Here is a 27,674-nt window from a genome sequence, read left to right as displayed (position 1 = left end):
GTTCAGAGCTGTCGTAAAATCAAATAATATATTGATATTGAAATTAATCAAAATACGCCAACCACAAAAAAATAGTGCGTTGAGCGATCTCTTCGCCCCGGTTGTTCAAAATTTCATGCTGGTGACATATTTTGTGATAAAATTGTTGATTACAATGTTCTTTCGAATTCTCTACTAGTTGCTGACGATTACTCCTGACGAGTGTCAGCCGAAAATCTGTGGGTTCATTTCAATATCAATATACTATTCAATAGTATGTTGACGTTCTGAACCTCCAAGTCCAAGGATCTCTTCGTAAACTTTATTTCTGTAGCAATCTCGTTTTGGACGAATGGGCGTGTTCGCTACCGCTATTCCTGGCTGAAATCATGCAGAGTAAAGCAAAAGATGGCAGATCGATATGCTCGGGTCAGTTTTACTAGAATTCTACTATTCTTGGCCTATTGCACTTACTTTTTTTTCTTGGAAATCGCTACGTATGTTTTACTATTTACTGACATGGTTAGATTTTAGACTACTACCCGTCTTGCCAAGTTTTCAGTTTTTTTGACAAAACTAGTCAATTTTTTTACTTACTTGGAAGTCGCTTGTTTTAAACATTATAATTAGGGCAAGTTTTTTTACCTAAAAAACAGAAGATTTTGACCTATAATTTTTACATTTTTTTTCACCTCAAAAACGTTATTTTGACAAAATTTTGCCCTCGTGTATGTAAATTAGGTGTTTTCATACATAATGTTATATCTGTACTGCTTATCTTCTTTTTTGCTTTGAACTGTCTGTCCTTGCAAAGTAGTTTAGCCTGAAAAAACTTTTTTGACTGAAAAACTGAAAAAATTTTACATGAAAAACTTTAGTTTAACTAAATCTGGACCTATGAAGAATTCCAGTAGTTACATCGTGCATTATTGTTGAAACGTCAAAGTTGTGCGTACACTGCTGGTGACAGACCGTGTTGCTTCATTCTGACATTGTTGTCTACATCACAATTTTTCATCATGCGCTTCTTGATATAAGAACCAATGCCCACGCAGTGTTGCTTCAGTTAGGATATTGCGGTACGTTCAACACACCATGTCAACCTATGTTTCATTTGACCGTTTATGATTCATAATCAGCAGACAATGGGCCGTCTACAACGGTAGGCCTATAAAGTCGGCCTATAAGGTCGGCTGTAAAATGTCAAATGATAAGTTCACGGACAGTGCAGACATCCACGATACAAACGAAATGCAGGTTACAGGAAAATTTTGACATATTTTGACATGTCAAAAAAATCGCCCGAATTATAACGCATTAGCTTTGATGAAATCTAGAGGTGGTCAATAACGAAGGACTCCTACTTCGGAGCACTCGAATAATTTTTACCTGCTCGCACTACCTACTCGAGTGACCATGATTGTAGACTACTTCTACTTAACAGTTTTCATTTGTGGGTTCCTGTACTGTCTGTGAGTTTGGAGAAATGATTATTGGATTCAAAATTCAATATTCGACGAACTCTTGATAAAAGCTAAGTAGAGGTAATGACACTTGAAAATTAACGAAACAATTATACGAAGGGGCAATTTAATTACAATCCCTCCGTGGCCTGGTTAGCTCAGTCGGTAGAGCGTTGGACTTTTAATCCAACGGCCAAGGGTTCAAGTCCCTTAGCAGGCGCGTTTTTTGATAAAAAGCCGTATCTACACCCACAGTTTCTATGTAAGTGTATTCAATATTCCTTAGAACTCGAGTAAATTTTGCGTACGCGCACTAGTTGCTAACCACGGTGTGGTTTCAGAATACTTCCACTTTTAAAAGGAGCTGCGATTTATGAGGGGTTGCAGTGCCCCCCTAACCCAGGATTTAGACAATTAGAAAGTTTCAGTTTTTGTGAATCAGTTTGTAATTAGCATAATGGCTGCACGTTTTTTTTTTCAAAATTAGATTAGAATTAGAGTAACCGAATTTGCAAAAGCTTGGAAATTGAATTCAATTGTGAATTCAAAATAAATACAATAGAACGTCAAATGTCTTTACAGCAAGTTTGGGTCGTTTCGCATTATACAGTTCTGTTGCATTTTCAGGAATACCAGAAATTACATTACAACCAGATCTCTATGTAGGTTAGTTACCTGTAGATAGTGTAGATTTTGTTGACAATATCTCGCCGGTATTTCAATCCCAGTGTTTGTGTTTTAATTTATATTCTTTTAAATGTTGCATCACGTCTTGCAGATTACCAGTGCTTGGACACGTGTCTGATTGCGATGTCGACAATGCGACTGGCTTTGGTGAAAGAGAAATACGACTTTTTGTGTGAACTTGGAGAAAAATCCGAACTGATCCTCGAAATCGCTGTCAGTAACGCGGAAGATCTTTTTTCCTCGAATATGACCGATTGCGGTAAAATCGCGACGTTTTCTGAAAGTGGGAATTGCGCTCATTTCATGGTGAGACACTTTTATGATTTTAAAAGTCCAAATTAAGGTTTTACTTATCTGAATTTGGATGGAATAATCAAACACGAAATATTACATCCAAATTTAGATTTAGAATTTAGATTTCAATGGTAAAGTAGCAGTCCTATTCATTAGTTTCATTCGTTTGACTGTACCAAATGAAGGCGAATTCAATTTTCGTGCTAAATCGCATTTCTCGTCGTTCAGACTCGATTTTTGACAATTCTCCTCCACCCCGCGCTCGAGATACCCTTCAACAACGTGGTTATGATGTCGCAGCTGTGTCATATGAATTACGTTCCAGCGGAATCTGCGAACCTGGCCGCAAGTCTTTTCGTCGGCAGATGTAAAAACTTGATGGATTTCACGACTGCAGTAGCTTTCATATGCTCCTTGCTTATCGGTAATTTGGCAAAGATGAATATTGTAACAAACCCTTGACAATTATACATTATATATTGCGACTAAGATTATGATATTCCATGATTTATATTATATATTGGCGGTATTATTTCCAAATTTATGCCGCTCAAAGTGTTTCGACTGACTCTCATCAGGAGAGAACTTCGGTAAATGCGGTGAACCCAATTCGGAACATAGAAGTAATTTTGTCTTTGTAGCGTAATAATAACAGATGCACCCAAACTGCTTATAACAATATACAGTTATTTTATTTACTGGCATTAGCTTATGATTAAAATCAGTTGGATTGCTCCTAGCGGAATATATTTGGCGAGTTTTGTACCTCAAGACAGACTCATACCAACCCTAATATCTCTCTACCCCCAATCCAAAACACGGTTAATTTTGACGTTTATAAATTTTTGCTTGGTGTCCGTGGGGAAACATTCATTGGTTTCAAGGGGAGCACTGGTTTGATATGGGACGTATGTCGAAGAAATGCGGATAATTCTAGTTTTTTCATTAGACTACTTAATTCTAATTAATTCAATTTCGAGTTTTCGGAATTCAGTAATACTAATTCCAATCTAATTTGGAAAAAATATGTAGGCCCTAGTTATAGTTCTAGTCTAATTTGGAAAAACTGTGTAGCTCTAGTTCTAATTCTAGTCTGATTTGAAAAAAAAAACTGTATAGCTACAATTCCAATTGTAATGAATTAGGAAAATCTGAACATTTTTCAAGTTTCCCTTGAGAAAGCCTATGCAATGATGAATTGAAAAATTGTCGGAATATTCAGCCAATTCCGATAACTAGCACTTTAGCGCAACCCCAATATTGAAAATAAGTGGGATCTAGCTTTTCAGATACATTCCAAAACGTCAGAGCCTTTATTGGAACAGCTTTGCTGCATCTGGACTCGTGTGAGCTATGAGAAACGGGTCGTTGTTCCCATTCCAGCAATCGCAGATAATAGCTCTCTGTCTCCTGGCTACCTTGTTGTGGCAAAGATTTGTTTCTTATACGTTGTTATTTTCCAAAGGTCACTCTCAAGAGGTTTTGCGGCTGCTACAGTCGGACTCCGACGAGATTCGGTTTCATAGAATTGTGGATACCGGACCAGATCGCCGGCCCGTCCAGCAGCACGCCGACATTGTGGACAATGTCTGCGCCCTTCTAAGGACACTACCTCAAACTTTTGGTCGTTTGCGGAGATTTTTCACTAAAGAATTGTTGGTGAGCTGCAGTAAAAGTTGCATTTATACTTTTTGTTGAATTATTAGGGTATCAGTTACTCGAAAGGTTCCGTTGTATAACTTAGTTCCTGTAGAGCTGTCAAATTCGCCATTTAACGGTCTGACGAAACCGCCAAAAATTACATTTTTCCCGGCACACAGCAAGAAAATTACGCAATGCGGGAATGATTTTCCCCCAAAAGCCAAACAGCATAGCGATGACCCACTCCCCCTAAAACAAGTCGAATAACACACGCCAAACCCCCTACGTCCGCAAACTTGACCCAAGGTATTACAGAAAAACTCACTCTTGGCGACTTGAACAAAATCAATAGCCCAAAAAGGTTGACCCAGTGAAAATGTAATTTTTTGCAATACGATTGTTGACACACAATGTTTTTTTCCGATTCTCTACTAGTTGCTGACGTTTACCCCTGACGATAGTCAGCCGAAAATATTCGGGTTAATTTCAATATCAGTATACTACGCAATTGTATTCGGAATTATTTCAATAGGAATATGTTAATCAATTGTATATTTGTAAAGCTGTATTCTTTGTTATAACGCAGGAAAAGTTCAACGTGATACCCACGATCTGCGTCTACTCCATTTTGAAGTGTTCTGTTTTGTTGGGTCTGACGGATGATGCGACCGCTTCCATTTATGGTAATTCACAGTATCCATTTAAAATGCGGTTTTCTGATTGGGGCCGAATCTTGTAATCTAATTTGTGAAAGGTTTTTATGCTCTCTTAATTTCTGGTTTGCATTCTTTTCTTATTAGAAATTGAATTTTTACAAATTCAAACCTTATAAATTAATCTAATTTTGAAAAAAAAACTGTTCAGCTATGTTCAGCTAATGTAATTTTGAACAAACCGCAGCTATGATTCTAATTTGGTAAAAACTGTAGCTATAATTACAATTTAATTTGAAACACGCTATGTAGCTTTAATTCTAATTCTAATCTCATACGTAGTACACTGTGTAACTTTAATTGTTATCTTGAAAAAACTGTAGCTATCGCTCTGATTTAGTTTGGAAAAAATATCTGTAGTGTAATTTTAATGTAATTCAAAAGACACTGTGTACCCATAATTCTAATTTAAAAATAACTGTGCAGCTATAAGTCATCGTACTGCTCTGGACGTCTCATGAAATTTTTCTATTTCCATCCTTCAGAACAACTCGAAGATCCCCCGCTCGCAAATTTCCGATCGTCTCTCGGAAAATTTGTGGCCTCTACACTTGTATGCTGCCACGGCAATTCCAACTCATCCGAAACGGCGGTAATAGTCGACGCTTGCAATTCGGCGTTGGCCAAGTCCGTTGAAGTGATGAGGGCTTGCTTGGAAGAATTTTCTCGTCCGGGTAATCGCTTGAGATGGAAATTTCTGATATTTTGTGTTTTCATCATTTTTAAGAGATGGTAATTTCCGAGATTATGATGTTTGGCACTTTTCGAGATGGTTTTTTAGGATTTTTGTCATCTCGAGCGGACTTGGAAATTCTAGTTATGTATTCAGCGCGAAATCCCGGTAGTATAATTGCTTCTATGGTCTAAATCTAATGTAATTTGCAAAACGTATCCATATAAATCTAATCTCAGTCTAATTTGGGAAAAACCTGTATACCTATTAGGGTGGACTGAAAATAACTTTCAAATCGAGAAAAGGGGGTTCTTGAATGTCGACAAATGAGCTAAAAGTTCGATAAAAATTGGTTGTAATGGAATGCCCCTATTTTCCAGCCGGCAACCCCCCCATTTATGCGCGCGAGGGGGTAAAATTGCCCATCTCGACAACCACTGGTCGTAGAGTCACGATATATAGCTCAAAAAACAGCTATATAAACCAATCTCATTATGTAAAAGCTCATTGGTAATGGCTGCCTGGGGCCCGTGGGCACCGTATTGGTGACCCTTGATCTAGAATGGCTGTGGAGGGAGACCCTGAGTGGTCATCAAACCCCCTCAAGTAGGGTGGCAGTCGTAACGCAAGTCCAGACCCCTGCGGGCCCCACTGGTTTCCACCCAGGGCTTGATAAGTTTCGAATTTTTGGACCAACTGTTTGTAGTTGGGTGCTTTGTGATCATCTAAAAAGTTGTATTTACTACGTCTTAGGAGAAATTACATGCAGTGAATTCCTTGCTAATGTGAAATTGGAATATTTAATCGGTGTTCGAATATACCAGATTGGTTAGGGTTACTGGGTATACCCACTTTGTTGACTCAGCGGAAAATTATCCATTTACCAGTCAAAAGAAATGGGACGCATATGAGTATTGTAGTTAAGTCTTTCAAGGACAAATTTTACAGCTTTATACTCCTCTTTCATCTTGGTAGAATGACTGATTGATACAGGAGAATATGTATTTCCGTTGTGCAAAAGTACTGTTTTTAGGCTTGACAAACTGCTTTTTTGACAAACAAATATTTCACATCATGTCATGTTAATATTGATAGAATGACTGAGACATGGGAGGGTTCTTCATAGTCAATTAGCAATTTATGTGCAGTATAAAATTAGAAAAAACTACGATTTTCTTCCAAGTGAAATATTTAAGGGTAAATACAGTAATTTTGGGCTTTTTTAGGGGTATAAATATCTTCTCGCAAAACTAATGTGAAATTCGTAATCAGCAGCCTTAAAAACCCCAGAAACGACTCTCAGATGTTCTGCCTAAAAAAATTTTTTCATTTTGTTGGCCAGTGTAATCAACCCCTTTTTTCGATTTAAAGAAAACGTCATTTTCACTCCACCCTAATACCTATAAATCTAATTTTGAGCTAATTTCTAAGATTTAATTCATTTTCGCCATCTTGTCTCGTTCACCAGAACACTGCGAGAATTGGGGCGTTGTTTGCAAGATCATCGACGACATGTTGTCTCAGACTGAACTGCACGACAATCTCACTGTTTGCCGAGATGCGATTGACGACGTTCTTCGTGTCATCGTGGTATGTTTCAACTTTTATTTCGGATTTGTTTGGTAGGCGTTCACTGTTCCATTCTAATGTAATTTCTAAACTATTCCGAAACTCGTAAAGTTCCTTAAATGCTCGCTAATATTTTCCCACTTTATGGGTTTAAACTGAGCTTCTGTAAATAGCTTCGCAGTAGGTATGTGCTATAGAACCTCAACTCGTTGCAAATTAACAAAATCCGTCGAAGCCCATAATATTTGCAACAAGGTTGGTATTTGTTTCAGAATTCAAAGGACGATGTGATCTCGCATTCTGTGATAGAATCTATCAGGTTCAACGTCTCTGCTGTGTTGCCGCTAGTAACGTGACGAATTTTGTAGCACCACGGAAGAATTTCAAAATCAGCAATTAACTGCCTTTTCTTCTCTTGCGGGTTTTCAATAAAACATTCAAAAGCGGGTAAAAGCTGTCATTTTTGCCAGTTATAATCATTTCTAGGTAGAGTTGAGATCATGAATCCTGCCACCAACAACACATTCCGTAGAAAAACATCTAAAAATAGTGCGGAAATAGAAGAAAGGACATCAACAAGTCATTATACACAAATGGATAGTAAATTGATATCGGAATATGAACCTGTCAAAATATTTTGGGTGTATGCCACTATGAATATTTGTTCATTTGTGTATCGAACTTCTTGCGTCTCCAATTCCGTACATTAAAAAACAGCTAAAATTACGACTATAATTACGAGTCAAGTCACGTTTTTGGTCAACTAGTGGAAGAAGATATCACAGTAGTTTTGGTCTTGGAAAAGAGGAATCATTCGTGTAGTTTTGCGTGGTACGTCGCCAGCTGCAGCTGTCTTCTCAAACGGTCGGCTTCGATCTCTCGATAAAAAGCGTCGTCGTCGTCTCGCACGATCATGTCCTGCAGGTTTTCGATTTCTTTCTCCATCTTTTGGCGGAGGCCGTTCTTCATTTGCCGGACCAGCTGCAAGGCAAGGATGGTTATACGATGTTTCCCGAAAATTTTGTCTGACAAGCTTAATGAAATCCGAAATAATTAACCCAAAACTAAGAATTGGATTTTTGATTCGAAAATAAATTCTTGCTGGTTTTATGATGGTATATCTGGCATGCATGGTTCTAATGGAAAAGTGTTTTATCTTTCATATGCACAAACATTATACAATATGCCGCATTGTGACACAGTCAAGTTAAAGTATGCCATTAACTACTATGTCGAAATGAGTTTCTAAATCAGTTTGAAACTTCGGTATAGATGCCGCATACATTATATATTAAATCGGACAACTTGAAGTGACCATGCCACAGGGGCTATTTTATTTCACATAGTTATTACGATAATTTCACTTGCAAAAGTGATATATAACAATGCAAAAACTATATTCTACATTACAAATAATGAATTGTAAAATAAGTGCTCCTCCTTTACAGCTTTCAGGGCTAATATAGGGGATAGATTCGAGTGAAAATGGGCATAAACGACGCTAAATAGGAAATTCGTGGATCGAACCAAAGTGACGACCTTCTTTTTTTAGTCAACCAACGTAAAGTGTATTTTTGGAGTTGGGCCGGAAAGTTGACCTTTTTTAGCCATCCGACCTCAAAGTGGGAAAAATTCAGGGTTGTAAGTCACAAGGGTCCGAGTCACAAGTCAATCTCACTTTTATAGTTTTGACTCTAGTCAAGTCGAGTCATTTTCAATTCACCACCGAGTCATCGAACAGAGGGTCGAGTCTGAGTCATGATGTTGACTGCTCATTTTCCAGTTAAAATCTTGTTAAAAGAACTTTTTATAACTCTGTTCGGTGATATCGAATGCTTTGGAATTATAATATACTAATTTTCCTCACTTTTAGTAGTTTCTGGTCCCATTTTGAAGTACCAGTACCAATAGACATAATATCAATAGGGTGGTTACTCTACACTTCTTCGAAATTACAATGAAATGTCGGTCTGAGTGTCGAGTCATGCGCAATGACTCAAGTCCAAGTCGAGTCAATTCCGTATTTTGAAAAAATGACTCGATTCAAGTCGAGTCATCAGAATATCGAACATCTACATTTCATCGAATACCTTCGTTTGCGCATCGTCCCGCACTTTGAGGTCGTTTCTCTCCTGCGCGAGCGTGTCCGCCAGAATATTAAACTGGTCTTTGTAGTAATTCTCCAAACTCTGGATTTCGTCGATTTGACGCTGCTGCTGTTCCGAACGCTTGTCGCGAGCGTACTTTCGCAGTTCCCGAAGTCTGGCGCGTTGAATTTCAAGGCCGTCTTCGAACAAGCGTTTGAAAATCTGAAAAAAGTATTCAAACGCGTATCTGAAGAGACTCTTGGAGGTACAGAACCTCAAAATATAGTTGAATAGTATATTCATATTGAAATAACCCTGGATATTGATGGCTGACACTCGTCAGTGGTAATCGTCAATAACTAGTAGAGAATTGGTCAGAACATGGTATATGATACACAAGATTTTTGATGTACAATTTTCTTTCCAATTCTCTACTAGTTGCTGACGATTACCCCTGACGAGTGTCGTCGGGTTTACTTCAATACGAGTATATTATTCAAACGTATGAAGAAATATTCGGCATTTCGAACCTTTTCCTCTTTAGTGCGACGTTTCATCATTCGGGATCTCATCTGCAGATGGTAATCCCTGAAATTGGAGGAAGAAATTGAAATATTTTCTTACGTGCAAAACATTCGGGGAAGTATTTGCAAACTTGAATTGTCACGCGGCAATGTTTGGCATTATCGCAGCTTCAAATCAGTGGACTCCTGGAGGTACGGAAGTTCAATACACAATAGAACATTGGTTCTCAATACAGTTGATAACCTAATTTGTATTGTTTTAATTCGAAAATCACAAGGCAGTTTTGTTTCATTACTAGTAAAACTCAACAGCTCACATCAACAGAATGACCGTCTGAGATCAAATATCCTGCTCCGCAGACCCATTTAATTGCTAAATCGCCAATAGCCTATGGATACAAACATTTTGCTGTTTAACAATGTTTTGTTGGGGATTGTGGGGAAAAAAGTTGGACGAGTACGGTCAATAACGGTGACTTCTAGATGTTCACAAAAATCCATTTTTTCCTGTGATATATATAAACATTTTTCAATAATAACTTCAAGATAAGCTGCTCGATAGAAATGACCAGGCTTGACGTTACACGTTCATTAAATATATTTGTTTGTAAGTTTTAGTGCCATATTTGTTGCAATCCTACCAAAATATGTCGGCAGAAGCTACCTTTTTTGTTAATGTCTTATCAAGACACGATTATCACTAACCCTACGGATATCGTTTGCACAAGACAGATGGCGATTGCACGAAAATTGAGCTGAATTTGAACTAAAACTTCACAGGGGTCCGTGTCAGTCTGAAAGGGGGTCGGTCTGCAAAGACAAGAAAGTTGAGAACCACTGACATAGAACAATACATTCATATTGGGAACCAGTGTGATTATGTGAGACACCTGAAAAAGGTTATTTAAATATATGACTCAAATCGAGTCGCATAGAATGTCTCAAGTCAAGTTGACTCATTTCAAGTTGTCCAAGTCTGCTTGGGAGCCATAGTGATGAAATGTGAATATTTTTTTGATCAGGAAATGTTCAGCAAAGACTTACTTGTAATATTTGCGGACTTTGGCGGCCTGCAGCCTGCGTTCTCTCAGAATGGTTTGCGCTTCTTTCTGCTTGGCCACTCTCTCTCGTATATCACGCAGGCGCCTCGTGTGGTCGTGTTCTTTCTGCATGATTTTGGTCAGCAGTTCGTGCTTCATGTGGGCCTGGTGCAGCTGTGTGGAAATACGCAGATGAGGTCAAAGGGGTCTGCGTTGCTGCTCAAGTAGAAGTAGTGTCGTATATTTATACACGATTACAAGTAAAATTTGAAAAAAAATCTTCATTTTAATTAAATATATCCAAAACTTTTTTCTTATATAGCAATGCTTTTAAGGGTTGAAATTGAGCTGTAATTGGCGTGCAGTGTATTTTTGGCATATCATTGCAAATCACATGTGTGAGTTGAGCAGGGTGTAAGCAAGTCACAAGTCAATCTCACTTTTATAGTTTTGACTCGAGTCAAGTCGAGTCATTTTCAATTCCCCACCGAGTCAAGTCCGATTCAAGTCATTGTGTTGACTGCTCAGTTTCCAGTTTAAGTCTCGTTAAACCCACTTTTATAGCTCTGTTTGGTGATATCGAATGGTTCGTATTTATAATATACTAATTTTCCTTACTTATAATAGTTTTTGGTCGCATTTTCAAGTACCAGCACCAATAGACGAAATCCCAATAGGGTGGTATACACAGATTGACTCGAGTCGAGTCATTTCCGTATTTTGATAAAATGACTCGAGTCAAGTCAAGTCGTCAGAAAATCGTGACTCGAGTCGAGTCATTACAACCCTGGAGTTGAGTGTGTGCCTTGAACTACACAGAATTCCTCGCGTTTCATGGAGCACTAGTTGAGAACCACTGTTTTCTCTTGACTTTTTGTTTTAAATGCAATATTAACTACACTACGTCGGTAGATACGTTCACATTCGAGAGAAATTGCGGTTTTCCGATCCGCTAACCTGGAGATCACTTTTTTTCTTTTTATTCCTGTGATCGTGCGTGGCCTTCGTGAGATGCTCGATCTGCCGGAACTGCTTGTGCCACATGGCGTTGAGGGCCGCCGGGGGCAGCTCCAGATGCGGGAACTCGTCCAAGAGTTTCGGAAGGAGGTCGTGCTCGTTAATAGACTCGAGGCCTTTCTCTCGCGCCTCGATTTTCGTGACTCGCCGAGGAACCACGGGTTTTCGTTGCCGCATTCTCTGCGGGTGGGTTCCTGTCGAAAAAAAACGTATTTGTAATTTCCGAAAAAGAAGTTTCACATTTCCAGAGTACTCAAGCAGGTTTTGCCTGCTTGAACTACTTGAGCGGTCATGCTTTTAGACTACTTCTACTTTACATGCCACTTCACTTTCCTCGCTTGTAAATTTGTCTTATCTTCTGTCACGTTTCAATCAGTTTACATTTGAGGTGTTCAAAAACAATTTTTTCAAGTTCTGCTGGCTTGTTGATCAAATTGCTAGGTTGCCCAAAATCTGGCCCTAGTTCAGCCTGGATTTATTTGATATAGAATTATCTTTCGTAAATGTAATTATTTCAAATCCAAAACTTTCTACTCTAACAACTACGCTTTTATAGGTTGGAATTGAGCAGAATTTGGTGTTGACCTTTTGTTTGAGTCACGCGACCAAAATGTGGTCTCCAAGTGCAAATTTTGTGAAAAAATAAATGCAACTTTTTACTGCAACTTTTGGGAAAAATAAATGCAACTTTCCACGGATTTACCTGCAACAAAAACTTGCCCTAGTTATTATTACCAGCCCTAGTGTTCATGTACAATTTCACAGCACATGCCTATTGTTTACATGTCCTAGGTCATGTTTGGGCGGGCTTTTTAGCTCAAGGGAGAAGGGACGCATTCGGCCGAACTTTAGGAAAATTATAGACTATGCTACTATAGTCTATACATCTATACTAAGCTATAGAAATTTTTTACTTGATTACCTAGCGACCAAAGACGACTAACTAAAATTATCTGCCTGCTTAGACCGAATTCGGTGATTTGCGTCACATTTCAGAATTGACCCTCTTACTCGAAGGACTGAGCCAGCTCAGTTTTGCGGCGTCCGTTAGATTTCTGGACGTTTTCTTTTTCTTCGGCTTCTGCGCGGAAGTTTTCGCCTGCTTGCCGCCTTTCGACACTTTTCTCCGCAGCGCGTCCAATTTTTCGTCTTCCGCGAATCGCACTTCTTCCAAATGGTCTTGGAAATTTCGGGACAGAATCTGCGATAGAAACATGATCAGGTTTTCAACGGCTCCGTCGTTTTGCATTGTCTGCTATCTTTAAATCACCAATTCTTTAATTATTTATTATAGTGGTGCCCACCGTAAATACTATTTTATTCAAATCCAAATTTTTCGACGGCAATAACTCCGCTTCCACTGGTTGGAATTGAACCAAATTTGGTGAGCACCTAACACTTTCATAGGTTGGACGGAAAATTTTGAAATTTTTGTTCATTTATTTTTATATAATAAAGAGAAACTTTCTTCTCCTGTAGCAATGCGGCTACTGGCTGGAATTGAGCCAAATTTGGTGTGTAGGCTTAAATGAGGTAACCTAACAATTTTATTGAGTAGCCGGTACAATTTGAGAAAAAAAGTCATTTTTGAATACCCTTATTGTACATGTTGCATAAATTATGTTGCGATATGACCAATGACGGTTTACAGCCATCTACAGCATAAAATAGTATCAAAACGATGATTTTCATAGATAAATCAACTCTCGGTGGCAAACAGCGTGGGGAAAGTTTTTGTTGCGGTCAAATCCGTGGAAAGTTTCACTTATTTTTCACAAAAGTCGCACTAAAGAGTTGCATTTATGGACAAGTTCCTTGAAATTATCAGGGTATGAGATACTAGAATCGTTCCGTATCCAAAGCACTGTAGCAAAACTCAATGTTGGCGACTTCAACAAAATCAATAGGCTGAAAAAATTGACCCAGTAAAAATATCATATTCGGTGGTCTAGCCTGAATGTATGTCAAGCAGAAAGGACCTCAAATTTAAACGACAGTGAAATAAGCAAGCGATCTATTTATTAATCGTGCCAAATATTTCCAGTAAAAAGTTGGTTGCATAAAATAATTGAAAAAAACTTGCGCAAGAAGTTGCATGAAAAAAATGAAGAAAAGTTGCAATATAAGATTCCTCCAAACAGCTTAAAACGCCATACTACATAATTTCTGAGTATTTAGGAAGCTGCCGGAAGTTGTAAAACAAAGTTGCAAAAATTTGCCATAGTTATAAGATATGTTTATCGCCAGAGTTATGGCGCGAATTTGTACTGAGTGACGCAATATTGTAAAGCCTTTCCCAAAGTGTATAACTCATTTATGTTTCGAAATTGCAACATTACGGGCAGCGGCGCCGTACCATGTTTGAAGAAGTGGCCTTTTACCCATTTCGAGATAGTGACCCCTGACCTAAAGCGACAAAACTTAGGTCCCGGTTCGAAGTTAAATCGCAGTCAGAAAGTGCGAGATCAAATCATTCAACTCCAACCTTCTTCTTTTCATCTTGAAGCGTTTTTTCCTTCTTTAGAAGTTCTCGAAATTCTGCGAGTTCTTTTGCGGTCTTGGTGGAAACGGTGTCTTCGAACCGGACATTTTTCTTTCGTAGCGACGCTCGTTCCATTTGGGAATCTCAAGACATTTCAAATATGATTCCAGGCAACTTGTTAATTTGGACTCGCTTACATCCAAATTTATAAAAAAATTTATCGTGAACCGTAGAAATATCATCATAGGCAGATTGCAGTTTTTTTTCACCAAACTAACAACTTTATCAAATTGCCAGTAACATTTGAGGACAACCCTACTGTATTATTCAATTGTAAATTTGTGTGAAAGTTATTGTGTCATTAATTAACAAGTCACCAGTCATAATATTTGTAATTCCTCCATATTAGGTAGAAAACATACACAAAAAGCACTCACCATCGAGAGAGTCTGCCATATCAAGCATGGTGCTGCCGGCGCTGTAAAGAAAATCATGGGTTACACGTTATCTTTTATCAAACTTGACTACAAACTCGGTGTGCAGATATTTACCATTCCCGTACTTATAAAATGGAACTCGGATTAGATATGAGATGAGCTCAATTCAATTAACGAGTTATCGCGAATTCAGTATTGCTATTTAGTCTTTAATTTAGATAAAAACTGTATAGCTATAATTCTGATTCTTGCCTAATTTGGAAAAAAATGTGTAGCTCTAATTCCGATTCTAGTCTAATTTGGAAAATGTTGTGAAGCTATAATTTTCTTTTTAATCTAACATTAAAAAAATGGGTAGCTATCATTCTAATTCTAATCTAACTTAGAAAGGCTGAAAATTTTCTAGCAGTCCAAGTCTATCCTGCGTGTAGTTTGCGTTAAATTGTTGGATCTCTTACTGACCTCGGTTGAGGATGGGCGGCTCCATCGTCATCTCGACTATGTGCGGAACGAAATGAAGAAAAATATTCGTCGCGAATCCTGCGCGACTCTTCCACCGTACGTTGTAAATTGTCGAGCATCGCTTTCCAGTCTTTCGTCTTGGGCGAACCTTGACTCCTGAACAGAAATTGGGGGGGTTATATTTTCATTTTACATTTTTGAAGAAGTGGTCAGTAGGACTGTTGAAAAATAACTTTTCCTTCAGATTTCACTGGCAACTTGATAAAATTGATAGGTTGGTTAAAAAACGCTGCACACCAACTTTGGCTCAATTCCAACGAGTAGAAGCGAAGTTATTGCAGTAGAAAAATTTGGATTGGAATAAAATAGTATTTACGTTGACTAACTCTTTGATTATTTGTTATAAAATCATGGAATTAGAAATTTTCTACTGCAATAACTTCGCTTCCAGTGGTTGGAATTGAGCCAAATTTGGTACGCATCATCTCTGCTGACCGCCTAACAATTGTACGAGGTTGACAGAAAAATTTTGAAATTCTATTTTTTTAATGGTAAATTCAGAACTTTTCTACTGCAAGAATTTCGCTTCCACTCGTTGGAATTGAGCCAAACTTTGTGTGCAGCGTTTTTTAACCAACCTAACAATTTTATCAAGTAGCCAGTGGAATCTGAAGGAAAAGTTTCTTTTGAACAGCCCTAGTGGTCAGTTACTTCATAACTTACCAAGTACTCCCACTTTTTCAGGGTAGCCTAATCTATTAGGATTTCCCTATTTGCATAACTTGAGTGGCTTGTTTTCTCGACTTTTACTGAACATTAGGGCTGTTCAAAAATAAGTTTTTTTTAAATTCACCAGCTGCCCCACGAAACTGTTAGGTTGTCTGAAAAACCATAAATTTGAATGAATTCCAACCCGTAGAAGCAAAATTTTGGATGTGGAGAAATAGTATTTACGGTGGCAAATTCTTTTTGTTATTTACAATCATAGATCTACCCACCGTGTATACTGTATAGTGTATAGGCTGCTATGATTTAAAATCTTGAATTTCGAACATCAATAACTTCTACTGGTTGGATTTGAGCCAAATTTGTTGTGCATCGTTGCAATTCCATGGTGTTACCAGTGAAATATGAAAAAAGTATATTTATTTTTATTTCATAAATCCAAAAAAAAATTTCCCTTCTAGCAATGCTTCTATAGGTTGGAATTCAGTCAAAGTTGGTGTGTAGCGTTTTTTTTAGGCAACCTAACTATTTTATCAAGTAGTTCAGTTAAATTTGAAAAAAAAAATTGTTGTTGAACAGTCATACTTGACAGTCGTTTCGGCAAAACTACTTACTTTCCACAGTTTGGATTTGTGATTTTGCAAATAAGTCTATTAGATAGACAGTGCCTGGCGTTACTAAATTTCATTCACCGGCCGAGACTGCCATGGGTGTATTTCAATATGAATATGCTGCTCAAATTTGAAATGTCTTTGAAATTGCTACTATCACTAGGAATCGAGTTGAAATTTACGGGGTCACGCTAACTACCTTCAACACATCGAACTTAATTGTCAATTAAACACTCGTTTTCAACTTTGTGCGAAAATTCAAGAAAAGGATTTTGTTACTGAGCACCTAATACTCCGAAACACTACTAGCCTAGGTCTAGGTCTAGGAAACACTCACTAGCAGGGGCGTATCTAGCCGGAAAAAATGGGGGGGTACGTTTAGAAAAGGGGGGTGTTTTTAAAAGGAGAGGGTGTTCCTCGTTCTAACCGATTGATCAGGATAAATGCAAGCACAAATGCAGATATTACTATGATCAGATAATCTTACTCGTGTTTGTGACTTCTTCATTCGCATATACAAAACTAAGTACAACTAAACATATCATTATAACCCGTAAGTCAGTGGTTCCCAACCTTTTTCATCTCGTGCCTCCCTTGGCCGAAATTTGAGCCGAAATTCCCCCCTTAGGAGAAATCTGCCCGGGCGGTACCGAGTGTTTGTTTCTAGCAGTGCTGCAACAACACTTTGTAGACCTCCAAAAACAATGGTCTTGATCCCAATCAAACAAATTCTGGAAGGCTTGACTCAACAGACCCCATATTTCCATATGTGTTTTTGGCTTATCATGCACTAATCGCTAATATAACCGCTGTGAAAATCAGTATGCATAAATTTACTGGTCTCGCGATTTTTTTCTCAAGTTTGCGTATGCATTTGGCAATAATAATGGTACTTTTTCATATATAGCAGGATTGAACACACTCGACTCGAACTCGAGTCAGCATTTTCTGATGTCTCGACTCAACTCGAGTCATATTCTCAAAATAGGGAAACGACTCGACTAGAGACAATCTGTGTATTGACTCGACTTGGAGTCATTGTAGATGACTCGAACCAAGTCATATGACTCGTGACTAAAAGACGGCCAAGACCGACATTTCATTGTAATTTCGAAGAACAGTAAAGTGGCGTTCCTATTGGAATTTCGTCTATTGGTCCTGGTACTTGAAAATGCGACAATAAACTGCTCAAAGTGAAGAAAATTAGTATATTATAAATCAAAATCATTCAATATTACCAAACAGAGTTATAAAAAGTGAGTCTAACAAGACTTCAACTGGAAATTGAGCAGTCAACACAATGACTTGGACTCGGACTCGAGTCATAATACCACGAATCTGACTCGACCCTATGCTCGGTGACTTGGACCGTCGGACTTGACTCAATAGTGAATTGAAAATGACTCGACTTGATTCGAGTCAAAACTATTAAAGTGAGATTGACTTGTGACTCGGAGCCTCGTGACTTGGTTACAGCCCTAATAGGCCTATATAACATACACATGATCAGATTTCCTGCTTGAGCTCATTGAAATTTAGGACACTCATTCTGTTTCGGCAACATTGCACCAAGTTTAACATGCATTTTTTTCGATCGAGTAGCTGTTCACTAAAAATAAAGGCAGGCTAGCGATCTCTTTGACTTGAATCGATGGCGTTGGAATATTTTGTCACTTTATGAAAATGTTGTCTTGAAATTATAAGATATATACTTTCGTTAAAGGCCTTGTTGTGATAGATTCGGCAGGACATTTGCTCGCTTAGAATATATTTGATTGAGAGCCGGTCTCTGGCCTACAAAATTGTCTTGCGAACTGCAGCACATCTGAACTAGTTTTAAAAAAACAAACAAGGAACTTGTATGTGAGAAAGAGATTACAAATGGCATTTGAACATACTTTCAGCAAAAAAACAGCTATAAGGAGCATACGTTCTGATATAATGGTTGACTACATGACAGTTCGGACATGAACAATTTGGGAAATCCTTTACAATTCTAAAGTGGAATTCCTCCCTAAAAATTGCAAAATTCCCCCCAAGGGGGGAATTCCTCCCCGGTTGGGAAACACTGCCGTAAGTGATGGTAACAGCGGAAAGAGAGACAGCCAGATATCTTGACCTTAATTACCAAAGTGAGGATGTTATCACGACAGTGCGCGCAGATCATATTACAGCACAGCGGGAGATCTCTCCATTCCCGCTCAAATACGAACACTCGACTGTAAAGACACGCAAATGAATTACGGTATAGTTTTTTCGTTCATGTCAACTGTTCAGCCTGTTCTTACACATGATCTGGATTAATTTTGTTCTAAATCAATATGATATCTACTGTCTGTCAAGATTGGTAAACGTAACTTGAATAACAGCGGCCCGGCGCAGGCTTAGGCTCGCGATCAAAATGCACTCCTAAATGCGTTTGCGGTGCAAAAGTGACAATTGCGAATTGTCAAGGCAAAGACCATAACTTCTCGTTATTACAACATTACATTGAACATTGCCTGCGCTAGGGACGCTTGCTTGATTTATCGCGTCTCCAACAAGCCTAGTTTCACTCGCTTGAACAATCACATCAGCAGTAGGCCCGGTGCGTACTGTACCATCGCTGCCTGCACTATCGCATCTGCATTGGCGCACACGATATTATCGCTTGCCCACACAATCGCATCTATATAGAACAGAGTCTATCTCGGACATTTTGCCTGCGCAAATCGTCGCCGAGGTTACGTAATACGCCTTGATAAGCGGCGTATTTAATTATTCGCTAGCGATCAGGGACTCGCTAATTGACAGCACTTCCTTTCTTAACATTTCTTAACAACTAACACGAAAAACCAACTCGCGCGGCATCGAAATTTCATGGCGTCTAATGCGAGTGCTATGTAACTGGATAATAGCGCTCAGATGAGGCGAGAGAGCCATGCGGCGATACGAGAGAACAATACGAGAAAAACGCATCACCGCACTGCGTTGTTTGCTCGGTCGCTGGAGTGATGATGCTGCGCGGCAATACGGGGATTACCGATTTAGTAGAATAAGAAATATTGGATCAATGGAAATAGATTTAGGAAGGGGGATAATCGAGCTTGGAAACGGGGGGGTACCGGACACCGATTACCCCCCCGTGAATACGCCCCTGCTCACTAGCATAGGCGCCAAACCTAGGTATGCAAGGTATGCCACGCATACCTAGACACTTTTTTAGGTATGCGGCATACCTAGAATTCGGTTTGGCATGTATCGGCATAAACACCGATTGCGTTATTTAGAACAAATCGCAATGTATTTCCGTCTGCCACATTACCTGCTGCCGCTTATGTGAACGAGTTAACCCGTTGGGCGCGGCCAATTAGCAAGAAGCGAGTTGCCAATTAGCGAGATTCGTCTGTGCGCAAAGTAATGCGACACAATTTCCCGCTGAGATGATCGCGAAATTATGTCATTGATTGCCGTGCGCTCGGCAATCGTCGCTTGGGACGCTTGCCTGATTTATCGCGTCTCCAACAAGCCTAGTTTCGCTGATATCATCGCTTGCCTACACAATCCCATCTACAACAGGCCTGGTACGAAAGATATCATCGCTGGCCAACTATCGCGTCTCGAGCCTAGCATGCATTGACTCCTATCTCTCGGTGGCTTGGAGACAATGCCGTATGCCTGTATGCTGATTAGCGATTGTGATTAAAGAGCGACATCGCCTAACTGAATGACATCGAATGTCCGCAGACATGTGCGATTGTGCGTGCGCCGTGCATGCGTGCGCCGTTCATGCGTATTGAATTCCGCTAATACTTGAACATAACCCTCAGAAGATGTGTGTCAAGGCTTGAGTTGTAAAAGACGAGAAGGGTTTGAACAACCTGAAATCGCTGCTATTATAGAACAGATTCCATAACCACTCGGAAATTTTGCCTTGAGCAAATCGTCGCCGGGGTTATGTAATGGCAATACGCGTTGATGAGCGGCATATTTAATTGTTCTCGAGCGATCAGGGACTCGCTAATTGACAGCACTTCCGGAATCGTTGACAAGCTTATCATACGCGCAAGTTCGTTAACACGAGGAGATTGTATAATTGACGCATGCAATGCACCCTCATGAATCGATGCTATATTAACCCTAATTATCGATTCCGTCACATTATGACGTCATTCCTTTGTGACGTCATCGAACCCGCATACCTAAGGAAAATTAGCGTTCGGCGCCAATGCTCACTAGACTAGGTCTAATTCGGTGTCTACTATGGTAACATGGGAAAGAATGCGTAAGCTACCCTGACGTGTCTTTGGGCTGGGTCTCACTGCCGGTCTGACCTCCTCCATCCGCGACGTCGACACCTCTCTGTTTTGTGTTGTCTTGCTTCTGAAAGACCAACGCGTTTCATTTACATCACAATTAGAAATGATACATTTGAATAATATATTCATATTTATTCCTGAAGCTTTCCGGCTGACACCCGTCACGGGTTACCTGATCTTACTTGGAAAACACATAGTGGCTATAATTCTAATTCTAGTCTAATTTAGAAAAAAAACTGTCAGAACCACCCATTTTTTTATATTAGAATTACGATTACTAAATTCGGAAACACTTGGAAATTGAATTCCATTCCAATTTAAAAATATTTACAACAAAAACCTAGTTCACTTCCTATCAAATTAGAGTTCATTGTCACAAGCGCGAGAATAGCAAATATCTGTACACTAGGGGTGTTCAAAAATGACTTTTTTTTCTCAAATAGTACCGGCTACTTGATAAAATTGTTAGGTTACCCAATACAAGCCTACACACCAAATTTGGTTCAATTCCAACCAGTAGCCGCATTGCTACAGGAGAAGAAAGTTTCTCTTTATTACCTACCAATAAATGAACAAAAATTTCAACTGTTCACCCCATGAAAGTGTCAGGTTGTCTATAGAAACGATGTTCACCAAATTTGGTTCAATTCCAACCAGTGGAAGCGGAATTATTGCCGTCGAAAAAATTTGGATTATCAATAAAATAGTAGCCTATTTACGGCGACCAATTCTTTAATTATTTATTCTAGGTGTGCCCACCGTAAATAATATTTTATTCAAATCCAAATTTTTCGACGGCAATAACTCCGCCTCCACTGGTTGAAATTGAACCAAATTCGGTGTGTAGGCTTACATTAGGTAACCTAACAATTTTATCAAGTAACCAGTACGATTTGAGAAAAATAGTCAATTTTGAACACCCGTACTGTACACCGATACACTTTGACTGTAACATCTTCAGGAAAACCAGAAGTTATATAGGAAATAAAACCAGCGCACCGATACATTTCACAAATTAGATTAGAATTAAACTACCGGCATTTCAATCTAATTTGTCTAATTAAGCAACTACAATCCAAGTCCAGGTTTGCATAATATTTCCTATTCCGTCGTGCACGTTTTAGGTTGGTTTGGATTTTTCAAGGTTGCCAAGCTAAAATATCTAACCTTAAATATGCTCAAAAGAACTGTTTTACGTTACCTTCAACGAAAAAGACATTTTTCCTGCATCCATCTGTACGTCAAGAGCCGTTCTCCTCCTGCCCGAATCCAAGCTAGCTCCGCTATCGCTGACAACCAACGTAGAAGCGCCAGAAGAGCTGGAGGAGGTTCTAGCAGTTTTCGAGTCATCGTCAGTAGTAGGCCCGCCGTTCGAGTCATCCTCAAAGTCCAGTCTCGCAGGAAATTTTTCATCACGACTTGAAATCGAGGATAGTAAAATATTGGAATCGTTTTCGTACATCAACTTTTTGGGTACGTCGTCCAAATCGACTCTCATCCGCGACAACGATGACGATACTCCCATCAAATTTCTCGGTAACGATTTAAAACTATCTGCTTCGGACGGTATGCCTGAAAACTCGGTCGGTTGAATCGAGTCTCTGAGCGAAAGCGTCTCCGATTCTAGCAGGGTGTGGTCGGACAGTACGTCGCCGGCGCCACGGTCGCTCGCGTAGCTGACCCGGGGCTCGAGAAAAGTGAAGTCGTTCGTGGAGTCTTTCACGTAAGTGCTTCCGAGTTTCATCAATTCGGCCGTGTCGCTAAAAAAACAAGTTATGGGGATAAAAAAAATGGAAAAAATAATGAAAATAAGAAAGTATCAACCGATTTAGTACCAGTGAGTTAGTCCTCCGTGAGCTTGGGACATTAAAATTTGATGTTTCGTTTCTCAAATTGACATACGATCGTTCGACTTCTTGCATTTAGCAATAAAATATGAAATCGTAATATATTTGTCGGACATAGATATGTAAATTAAACCGTTGTTTCTCAACCACCGGTCTGCCAAATAGATTTGAAAATGCAAGTTATAATATTTTTCACTAATTAGAGAAATGAAACGACAAATTATAAATTGGTTTCAAAATTTGAAAGACACATAATTCAGCATTAGGGTGGAGTGAAAATTGGAAAATTTTGAATTCCAAAACGGACACTTCATATGTGGTGTCAAATATCAAAAAATAAATTTCTATAACACTTTTGGGCTTGAGCACCCTCTAGTGGTCATGCAATTTCACCGAACGAGCCAAAAATAGCTAATTTTGTATGTGTTGATAACCGCTTAAACTGGAAAGCTGATTTTGTGCTTAGAAGATGCAGAAGCAACAAGTTTCTATCTCACTTCCACAGAGCTTTGCCTTAAAATTAAACAGAAAAAAAGTTACAAGTAATATTTTTATACATTGAGTAGCCTACTTACCGATATATATAACAAATCTAATCTGTGTAGTTTTATATACATAAGAATTAGGTACATATATGAGAAGTTTTGAGACTACTCACCCCGATGAGTCGTGGTTCTGGCTGATTGCCAACTGGAGCGTCTCGAGAGCCAGCGCTTTGGCGTTGTCACTCAATTGGTCCGAATCAACGTCTCCTTCATCTGCATATTATTTCGAGATAGTGAGTTCTGGCAAAGTGAAGCTAAGACTCTTATGCCAGGATAAATGCGGGATTTCAAAGGAACATACTTTATCCCTGTGACAGCAGGGCAAGAAAAAAAAATGGAAAACAGCTAAATACATTGCTAGGGCCAAATCGAGTGCCCTAGTGATTTAATTCTGCATCGAGTATTAGCCACAGCAGTATGAATGAGTGAAAAGTTAAAATATGTACCTTTTATGGCGCTATAAAGAATATAATACCAGATTTAAGCTCAGTCAATAAAATTGTGATAAAGAGCTATATAAAGCGTAAGTTACTCAGATACAATCACCTCCGCTGTCACTCTCCGATGTGCCTTTTTCGAGGAGGTAATCCAGCATCCCGTCCAATATCTCAATGAGATTGTAAATCGACATGACATCCCCCTTCACCACTTCAGCGGCAGAAATGTGTGACAAATCGATCATCAGCAAATCTTCCGAGAGGGTGTCGATGATGCATTTTATATTGTGGATTTGCGATTCGATAGATTCGCACTCGATCAAGGCACCTGCGCCACAATAAATTAAGGGAGATTTGAGCGCGTAGACATTGCAGATATGCCAAGAACTTCAATTTGCAGGCAATTCAGATTGACTTGTACAAGCTACCGTAAACCGGGGTAACTTTGGACAATTTTCAACAATTCCGCTTTGTATCTCGGAAATGCTGGGGTGTAGCCCCCGTGTAGGGGAGGCAAGTTTTGCGTTTTTTAGGGGTCATTGAGCATAGACTAGAATTACCTAATCCAAAATCTTCATGGTCATAAATAAGTACCTTATTTTTGTAAATTATCCGTGTCCAAAGTTATCCCTGCATGTGGGGTAACTTTGGACAATGTTGTTTTTTGTATGCCTTTACACTCAATTGTTTATGAAACCTCGTAAATGAGGCTTATTTGGTAAGAGTTGATGAGAGCAGTGGCTAAAACTGAAACAAAATAGTATATGTCTGGCCTATTACATGATTTTTACCTAATCCAAAAAAAAAATAGGTAGTTTATGAAGGCTAATAAGCCCTTATTCATCTCTTATCTCAATTTTCCCTCATGCCTTCGCCAATTGGGACTTATAAATAACGTATGGTGATAAGGGATATCCCACTGGCAGTGTCAGCAATCGACAGCAAACGTTAAACATGTTAACGTGATTTATTGCCGATTTCAAATATATTACTGTTCTTTAAAAGATACACTTTCCCTTTCCTATCTCCTCTGATGGATATATTTGTCGTAATTTACGATATCCCATATTCAGCAGGCGCATCTTTAGGAGTATGTGATAAGTTTTTGAAGTAGCTTACACCCGATTACAATCTCTCAGCTCATTGCCTACCCATTTTTTCATATTTTGGCAAACTCTTATTTATTAACCTTCTCATTCCATTTTAAAAAGCCATCAGACCGGTCATAAGGAATATAGTTGACGATACACCTTGACACAGATGAAGCAGCCACTTTCCAGAGCTCTAAATATCACATTTTCCACTGTCCAAAGTTACCCCGTTCTGATAAAATTTGACAGGGTAACTTTGGACATCACATTTTCTTGTATTGATCTAAGGGTGAGCCCACTGAGATTTTTGCCATGGATTAAGACTGCTTAGAGGTATCTGCCGCCAAGTTTTGAATCTATGAATCACATGCTATCTATGTTTGGTTGTAAGAAGTTTAATGGCCATTAATTTTGATGAAATTGACCCCCGCCATTAATTTATCAATGTTGAGTCAAGTTTATCTGGTGGTGAAATGAATCCACCTTCTATTGAGACTACTTGTGGTACTGTTGCCACATGAAAAAGAATTGGACATCCAGCGGCAACCCTTTTCCATCAATAACCATTTATATCTTTTACTGCTTAGTGTCCAAAGTTACCCTTAAGTCCAAAGTTACCCCCGGTTTACGGTACTACATTTTCAAGATGTGCACCTAGAATCAGAACTCCTCACTTTCAAAATCAACAACTAGAACTATAACTACAACTACTCAAAAACAACAGTAGTTGGAGTTGGTTAACCCTCAACCGATTAGATTTGTAGTTTGTACAACTTTCATTCAGATCCAAAACAGGACAACTCAGGGCAAATTTCAAATCATGTGTCCCATTCTTTACCTAGAACGCTTTTAAGAGATACTAGCAATATGCCACCTGAGTGTGAAAAATTCACTTACCTCATCAAATTTATCATATATCTATCATCGAGGTGAGCTAGCCATATATTGTCCGCTTTTAGAACAAAAGTTCAGTCACTCACCCGACGGCAGGTGACCGATGATTGCATTGTACAATATCAGCAACAAATCGCTTTTACATTCGGAGATACACGTGATCGATAAGTCCACGCCGCACCTTTCAAGGAGATCATTCAAATACGACACAACGCCTGCAATTTAAATATTCCAAACGTAAAAAAAAAATAAAAATAAACAGTGAAAATATATGAAATAACCTATATTGATTAAAAAAAAAAAAATTTGAAAGACGAACAAAAATTACCCATTGTGGCCTTACTATGACCGATTCATCAAAATTAAACGTCATACCAACACGAAAGTCAGTACGATAGCAGATGCTAGGCTATTTAAAGACATGAAGTGATATAGTTTTTATCTCTATGGGTTCAGTATTTACAGCGACATCCCTTGTGCGATTTGTGCATCATCTATCTTGATCTATATTTAAGTCGGATTTTGTAGATGAATCAAGACAGGGAGAAATAATTCATTAATCATAGCAAAAAAAGCTTCAGACATGCAATTCAAACTACCAATGACAGAGAAAAGATTGACCAGTTGCAGCAATGAAAATATAGTTAAAAAAGAGTCGTGATATCAAATGTACAACAGTAGATGTGTAGGCATAATCATATATGCCGACATTTTTTTTACTCGAGGTGGCCAGTCGAAAAAAGGGAGGGGTTTGAAATTGGTTCAAATTAACCATGATAGCATCAATTTATTAGGGTTGAGTTACTTGAGTACATGCGTAAATGCCGATAATACGAATAATAATAATGCCAACTTACGCGTATACAACTCAATATTGTAGAGTTTGGTTGGAAAATCAAAAAATACCAAGTCAAAATTTCGGTCAAACTTTTCGGTCTGATATTTAAGACCACACACCATGTCTCTTGATTAGCAAAATTGGTCTTAAGAAAAGACCATAATACCGGTGTATCAAAAATTTGTCTCAATAAGCACGGTCTCATAACATATGTTTTACATTGGTTGTTTGGTCTGATTTTTACTTATGATAAGAGTATATATATTGATAATTAATTTGGTAATAACAAACAGAATAAACTCGGTAGAATATCTTGAAACATGAATCCGAAAATCAGAAACATATGTTTTGGGTATAATAAAGATTGAAGTCCGCGAAGTATCTCGGTATGTTATACAGGAAATGTGGTATGACATGATCTGTGTATAATGCGAAATATTGGGAGGAAGTAATTTGTATTTATATAATTTTGTATGTTGTACACGTGAATTTGACGTTACGCTTACAATGATTCAATAAAATTTACAAGTGGTGGTGACAGAACAAAGAAAGTTGTCTGTGATTTTGATATACATATACGTACAAGACAGACTCGGTGTGGTACGTCGTTCACTGCCTTGGATGCCGGCCCGCCGAAAGGAGGGTATACGCACGAGTTGTCACAAGTTACCTTCGGAGTCAGATTTCTCAAGGTAACATCATCATCAAGACATTCGCCCTGCGTTATATTTATTAAGACCAAATAATCGTGACAATTCAATGTGTTCTCAAAAAGCTAAATCAGTCTCAATTTCAAGACCTGACTTCATCAGTAAGACTGAAATTGCTAAAATATCAGACCATATCCGTTAACTGTCTAGAATTTGAAACCAAAATTTGAATTGTTTTTGTTATGTACTGACACATTCTATTTCTATCTATGTTAATTACTTTTCATTCACTGTAGCCTACATGCCTCTCATAAAAAAGTTACAGCTAGGTCAAGGTGGATGTCTGATTGAAAGACTAGTACCGTACAAGTCGTTTCGACTCTTTCCCATCATTTCATTCATTCATTGCATCGAAATCTTGTGGTGTTTTGAAATAAAACAAAAAATTGATAAAACTATTATTAATAAACCGAAACTGATTGGTGTTGTACGGTAATTCCCAACGCATACCTTCTGGAGTAACTTCTTCGATTGATGTGTTTTCCTCCATGCCTCCAGCAACTACGTTCAATTCTCCTATTACCAGCGAGTATACGGACACTGGTTCTTTACAACTGATCGAAGGACATTTAAAAATCTTACTAAAGTTTGTTGATACGGCGTTGAAAA

General features: G+C 38.6%; 2 protein-coding genes, 1 long non-coding RNA gene and 1 other non-coding gene across 6 annotated transcripts in view; 3 read left to right on the top strand and 1 right to left on the bottom strand.

The window, feature by feature from the left end:
• LOC145443054 (testis-expressed protein 10 homolog) overlaps positions 1–7,472 on the top strand; it is a 23,199-nt gene extending 15,727 nt beyond the window's left edge. Inside the window, exons 11-18 of one of the 2 annotated variants that reach the window (XM_080321041.1) lie at positions 314–408; positions 2,221–2,435; positions 2,652–2,847; positions 3,889–4,082; positions 4,651–4,747; positions 5,263–5,451; positions 6,919–7,040; positions 7,292–7,472. In XM_080321041.1, coding sequence (XP_080177167.1) covers positions 314–408; positions 2,221–2,435; positions 2,652–2,847; positions 3,889–4,082; positions 4,651–4,747; positions 5,263–5,451; positions 6,919–7,040; positions 7,292–7,375 — 1,192 coding nt within the window. In that variant the 3' untranslated portion in view covers positions 7,376–7,472. The remainder of the gene's footprint in view (positions 1–313; positions 409–2,220; positions 2,436–2,651; positions 2,848–3,888; positions 4,083–4,650; positions 4,748–5,262; positions 5,452–6,918; positions 7,041–7,291) is intronic. The other variant, XM_080321042.1, reaches the window with a different exon arrangement.
• Positions 1,590–1,662, top strand: Trnak-uuu (transfer RNA lysine (anticodon UUU)). Its single transcript has one exon. It is a non-coding gene; the product is annotated as a tRNA-Lys (tRNA).
• LOC145443056 (centrosomal protein of 95 kDa-like) lies at positions 7,465–27,670 on the bottom strand. 2 transcript variants are annotated; one of them, XM_080321045.1, is made up of 15 exons: positions 27,516–27,670; positions 25,604–25,732; positions 23,642–23,860; positions 23,209–23,308; positions 21,905–22,463; positions 20,679–20,767; positions 15,069–15,224; positions 14,607–14,647; positions 14,173–14,312; positions 12,699–12,888; positions 11,628–11,881; positions 10,675–10,844; positions 9,637–9,694; positions 9,110–9,328; positions 7,465–8,000 (listed from the first exon to the last, which is right to left on the bottom strand). In XM_080321045.1, exons 1-15 carry the CDS (start codon positions 27,553–27,555, stop codon positions 7,830–7,832), a joined length of 2,535 nt encoding a protein of 844 aa, XP_080177171.1. In that variant the 5' UTR covers positions 27,556–27,670; the 3' UTR covers positions 7,465–7,829. The 2 variants fall into 2 exon arrangements, with proteins under 2 accessions (XP_080177171.1, XP_080177172.1); XM_080321046.1 differs by having other exon boundaries at positions 20,679–20,764.
• Positions 18,488–19,044, top strand: LOC145443112 (uncharacterized). Its single transcript, XR_013916288.1, has 2 exons — positions 18,488–18,650; positions 18,916–19,044. It is a non-coding gene; the product is annotated as an uncharacterized LOC145443112 (long non-coding RNA).
• Positions 27,671–27,674: the final 4 nt, after the last annotated feature.

Source organism: Botryllus schlosseri, chromosome 7 (genome assembly GCF_051294905.1).
Source record: "Botryllus schlosseri isolate E-star chromosome 7, Bs_hap1, whole genome shotgun sequence".
Lineage (NCBI taxonomy): Eukaryota > Metazoa > Chordata > Ascidiacea > Stolidobranchia > Styelidae > Botryllus > Botryllus schlosseri.
This window is presented reverse-complemented; position numbering and strand designations above follow the sequence as displayed.

Coding starts and splice junctions, on each gene's coding strand:
- LOC145443056 (XM_080321045.1), bottom strand. CDS start 27,555: ATGGAGGAAAACACATCAATCGAAGAAGTTACTCCAGAAG. Junction 9,329..9,636: donor GTCGCACTAAAGAGGAAAAG/GTTCGAAATGCC, acceptor TACTTTTTTCAG/ATTTTCAAACGCTTGTTCGA. Junction 8,001..9,109: donor GGGACGATGCGCAAACGAAG/GTATTCGATGAA, acceptor CTTGCCTTGCAG/CTGGTCCGGCAAATGAAGAA.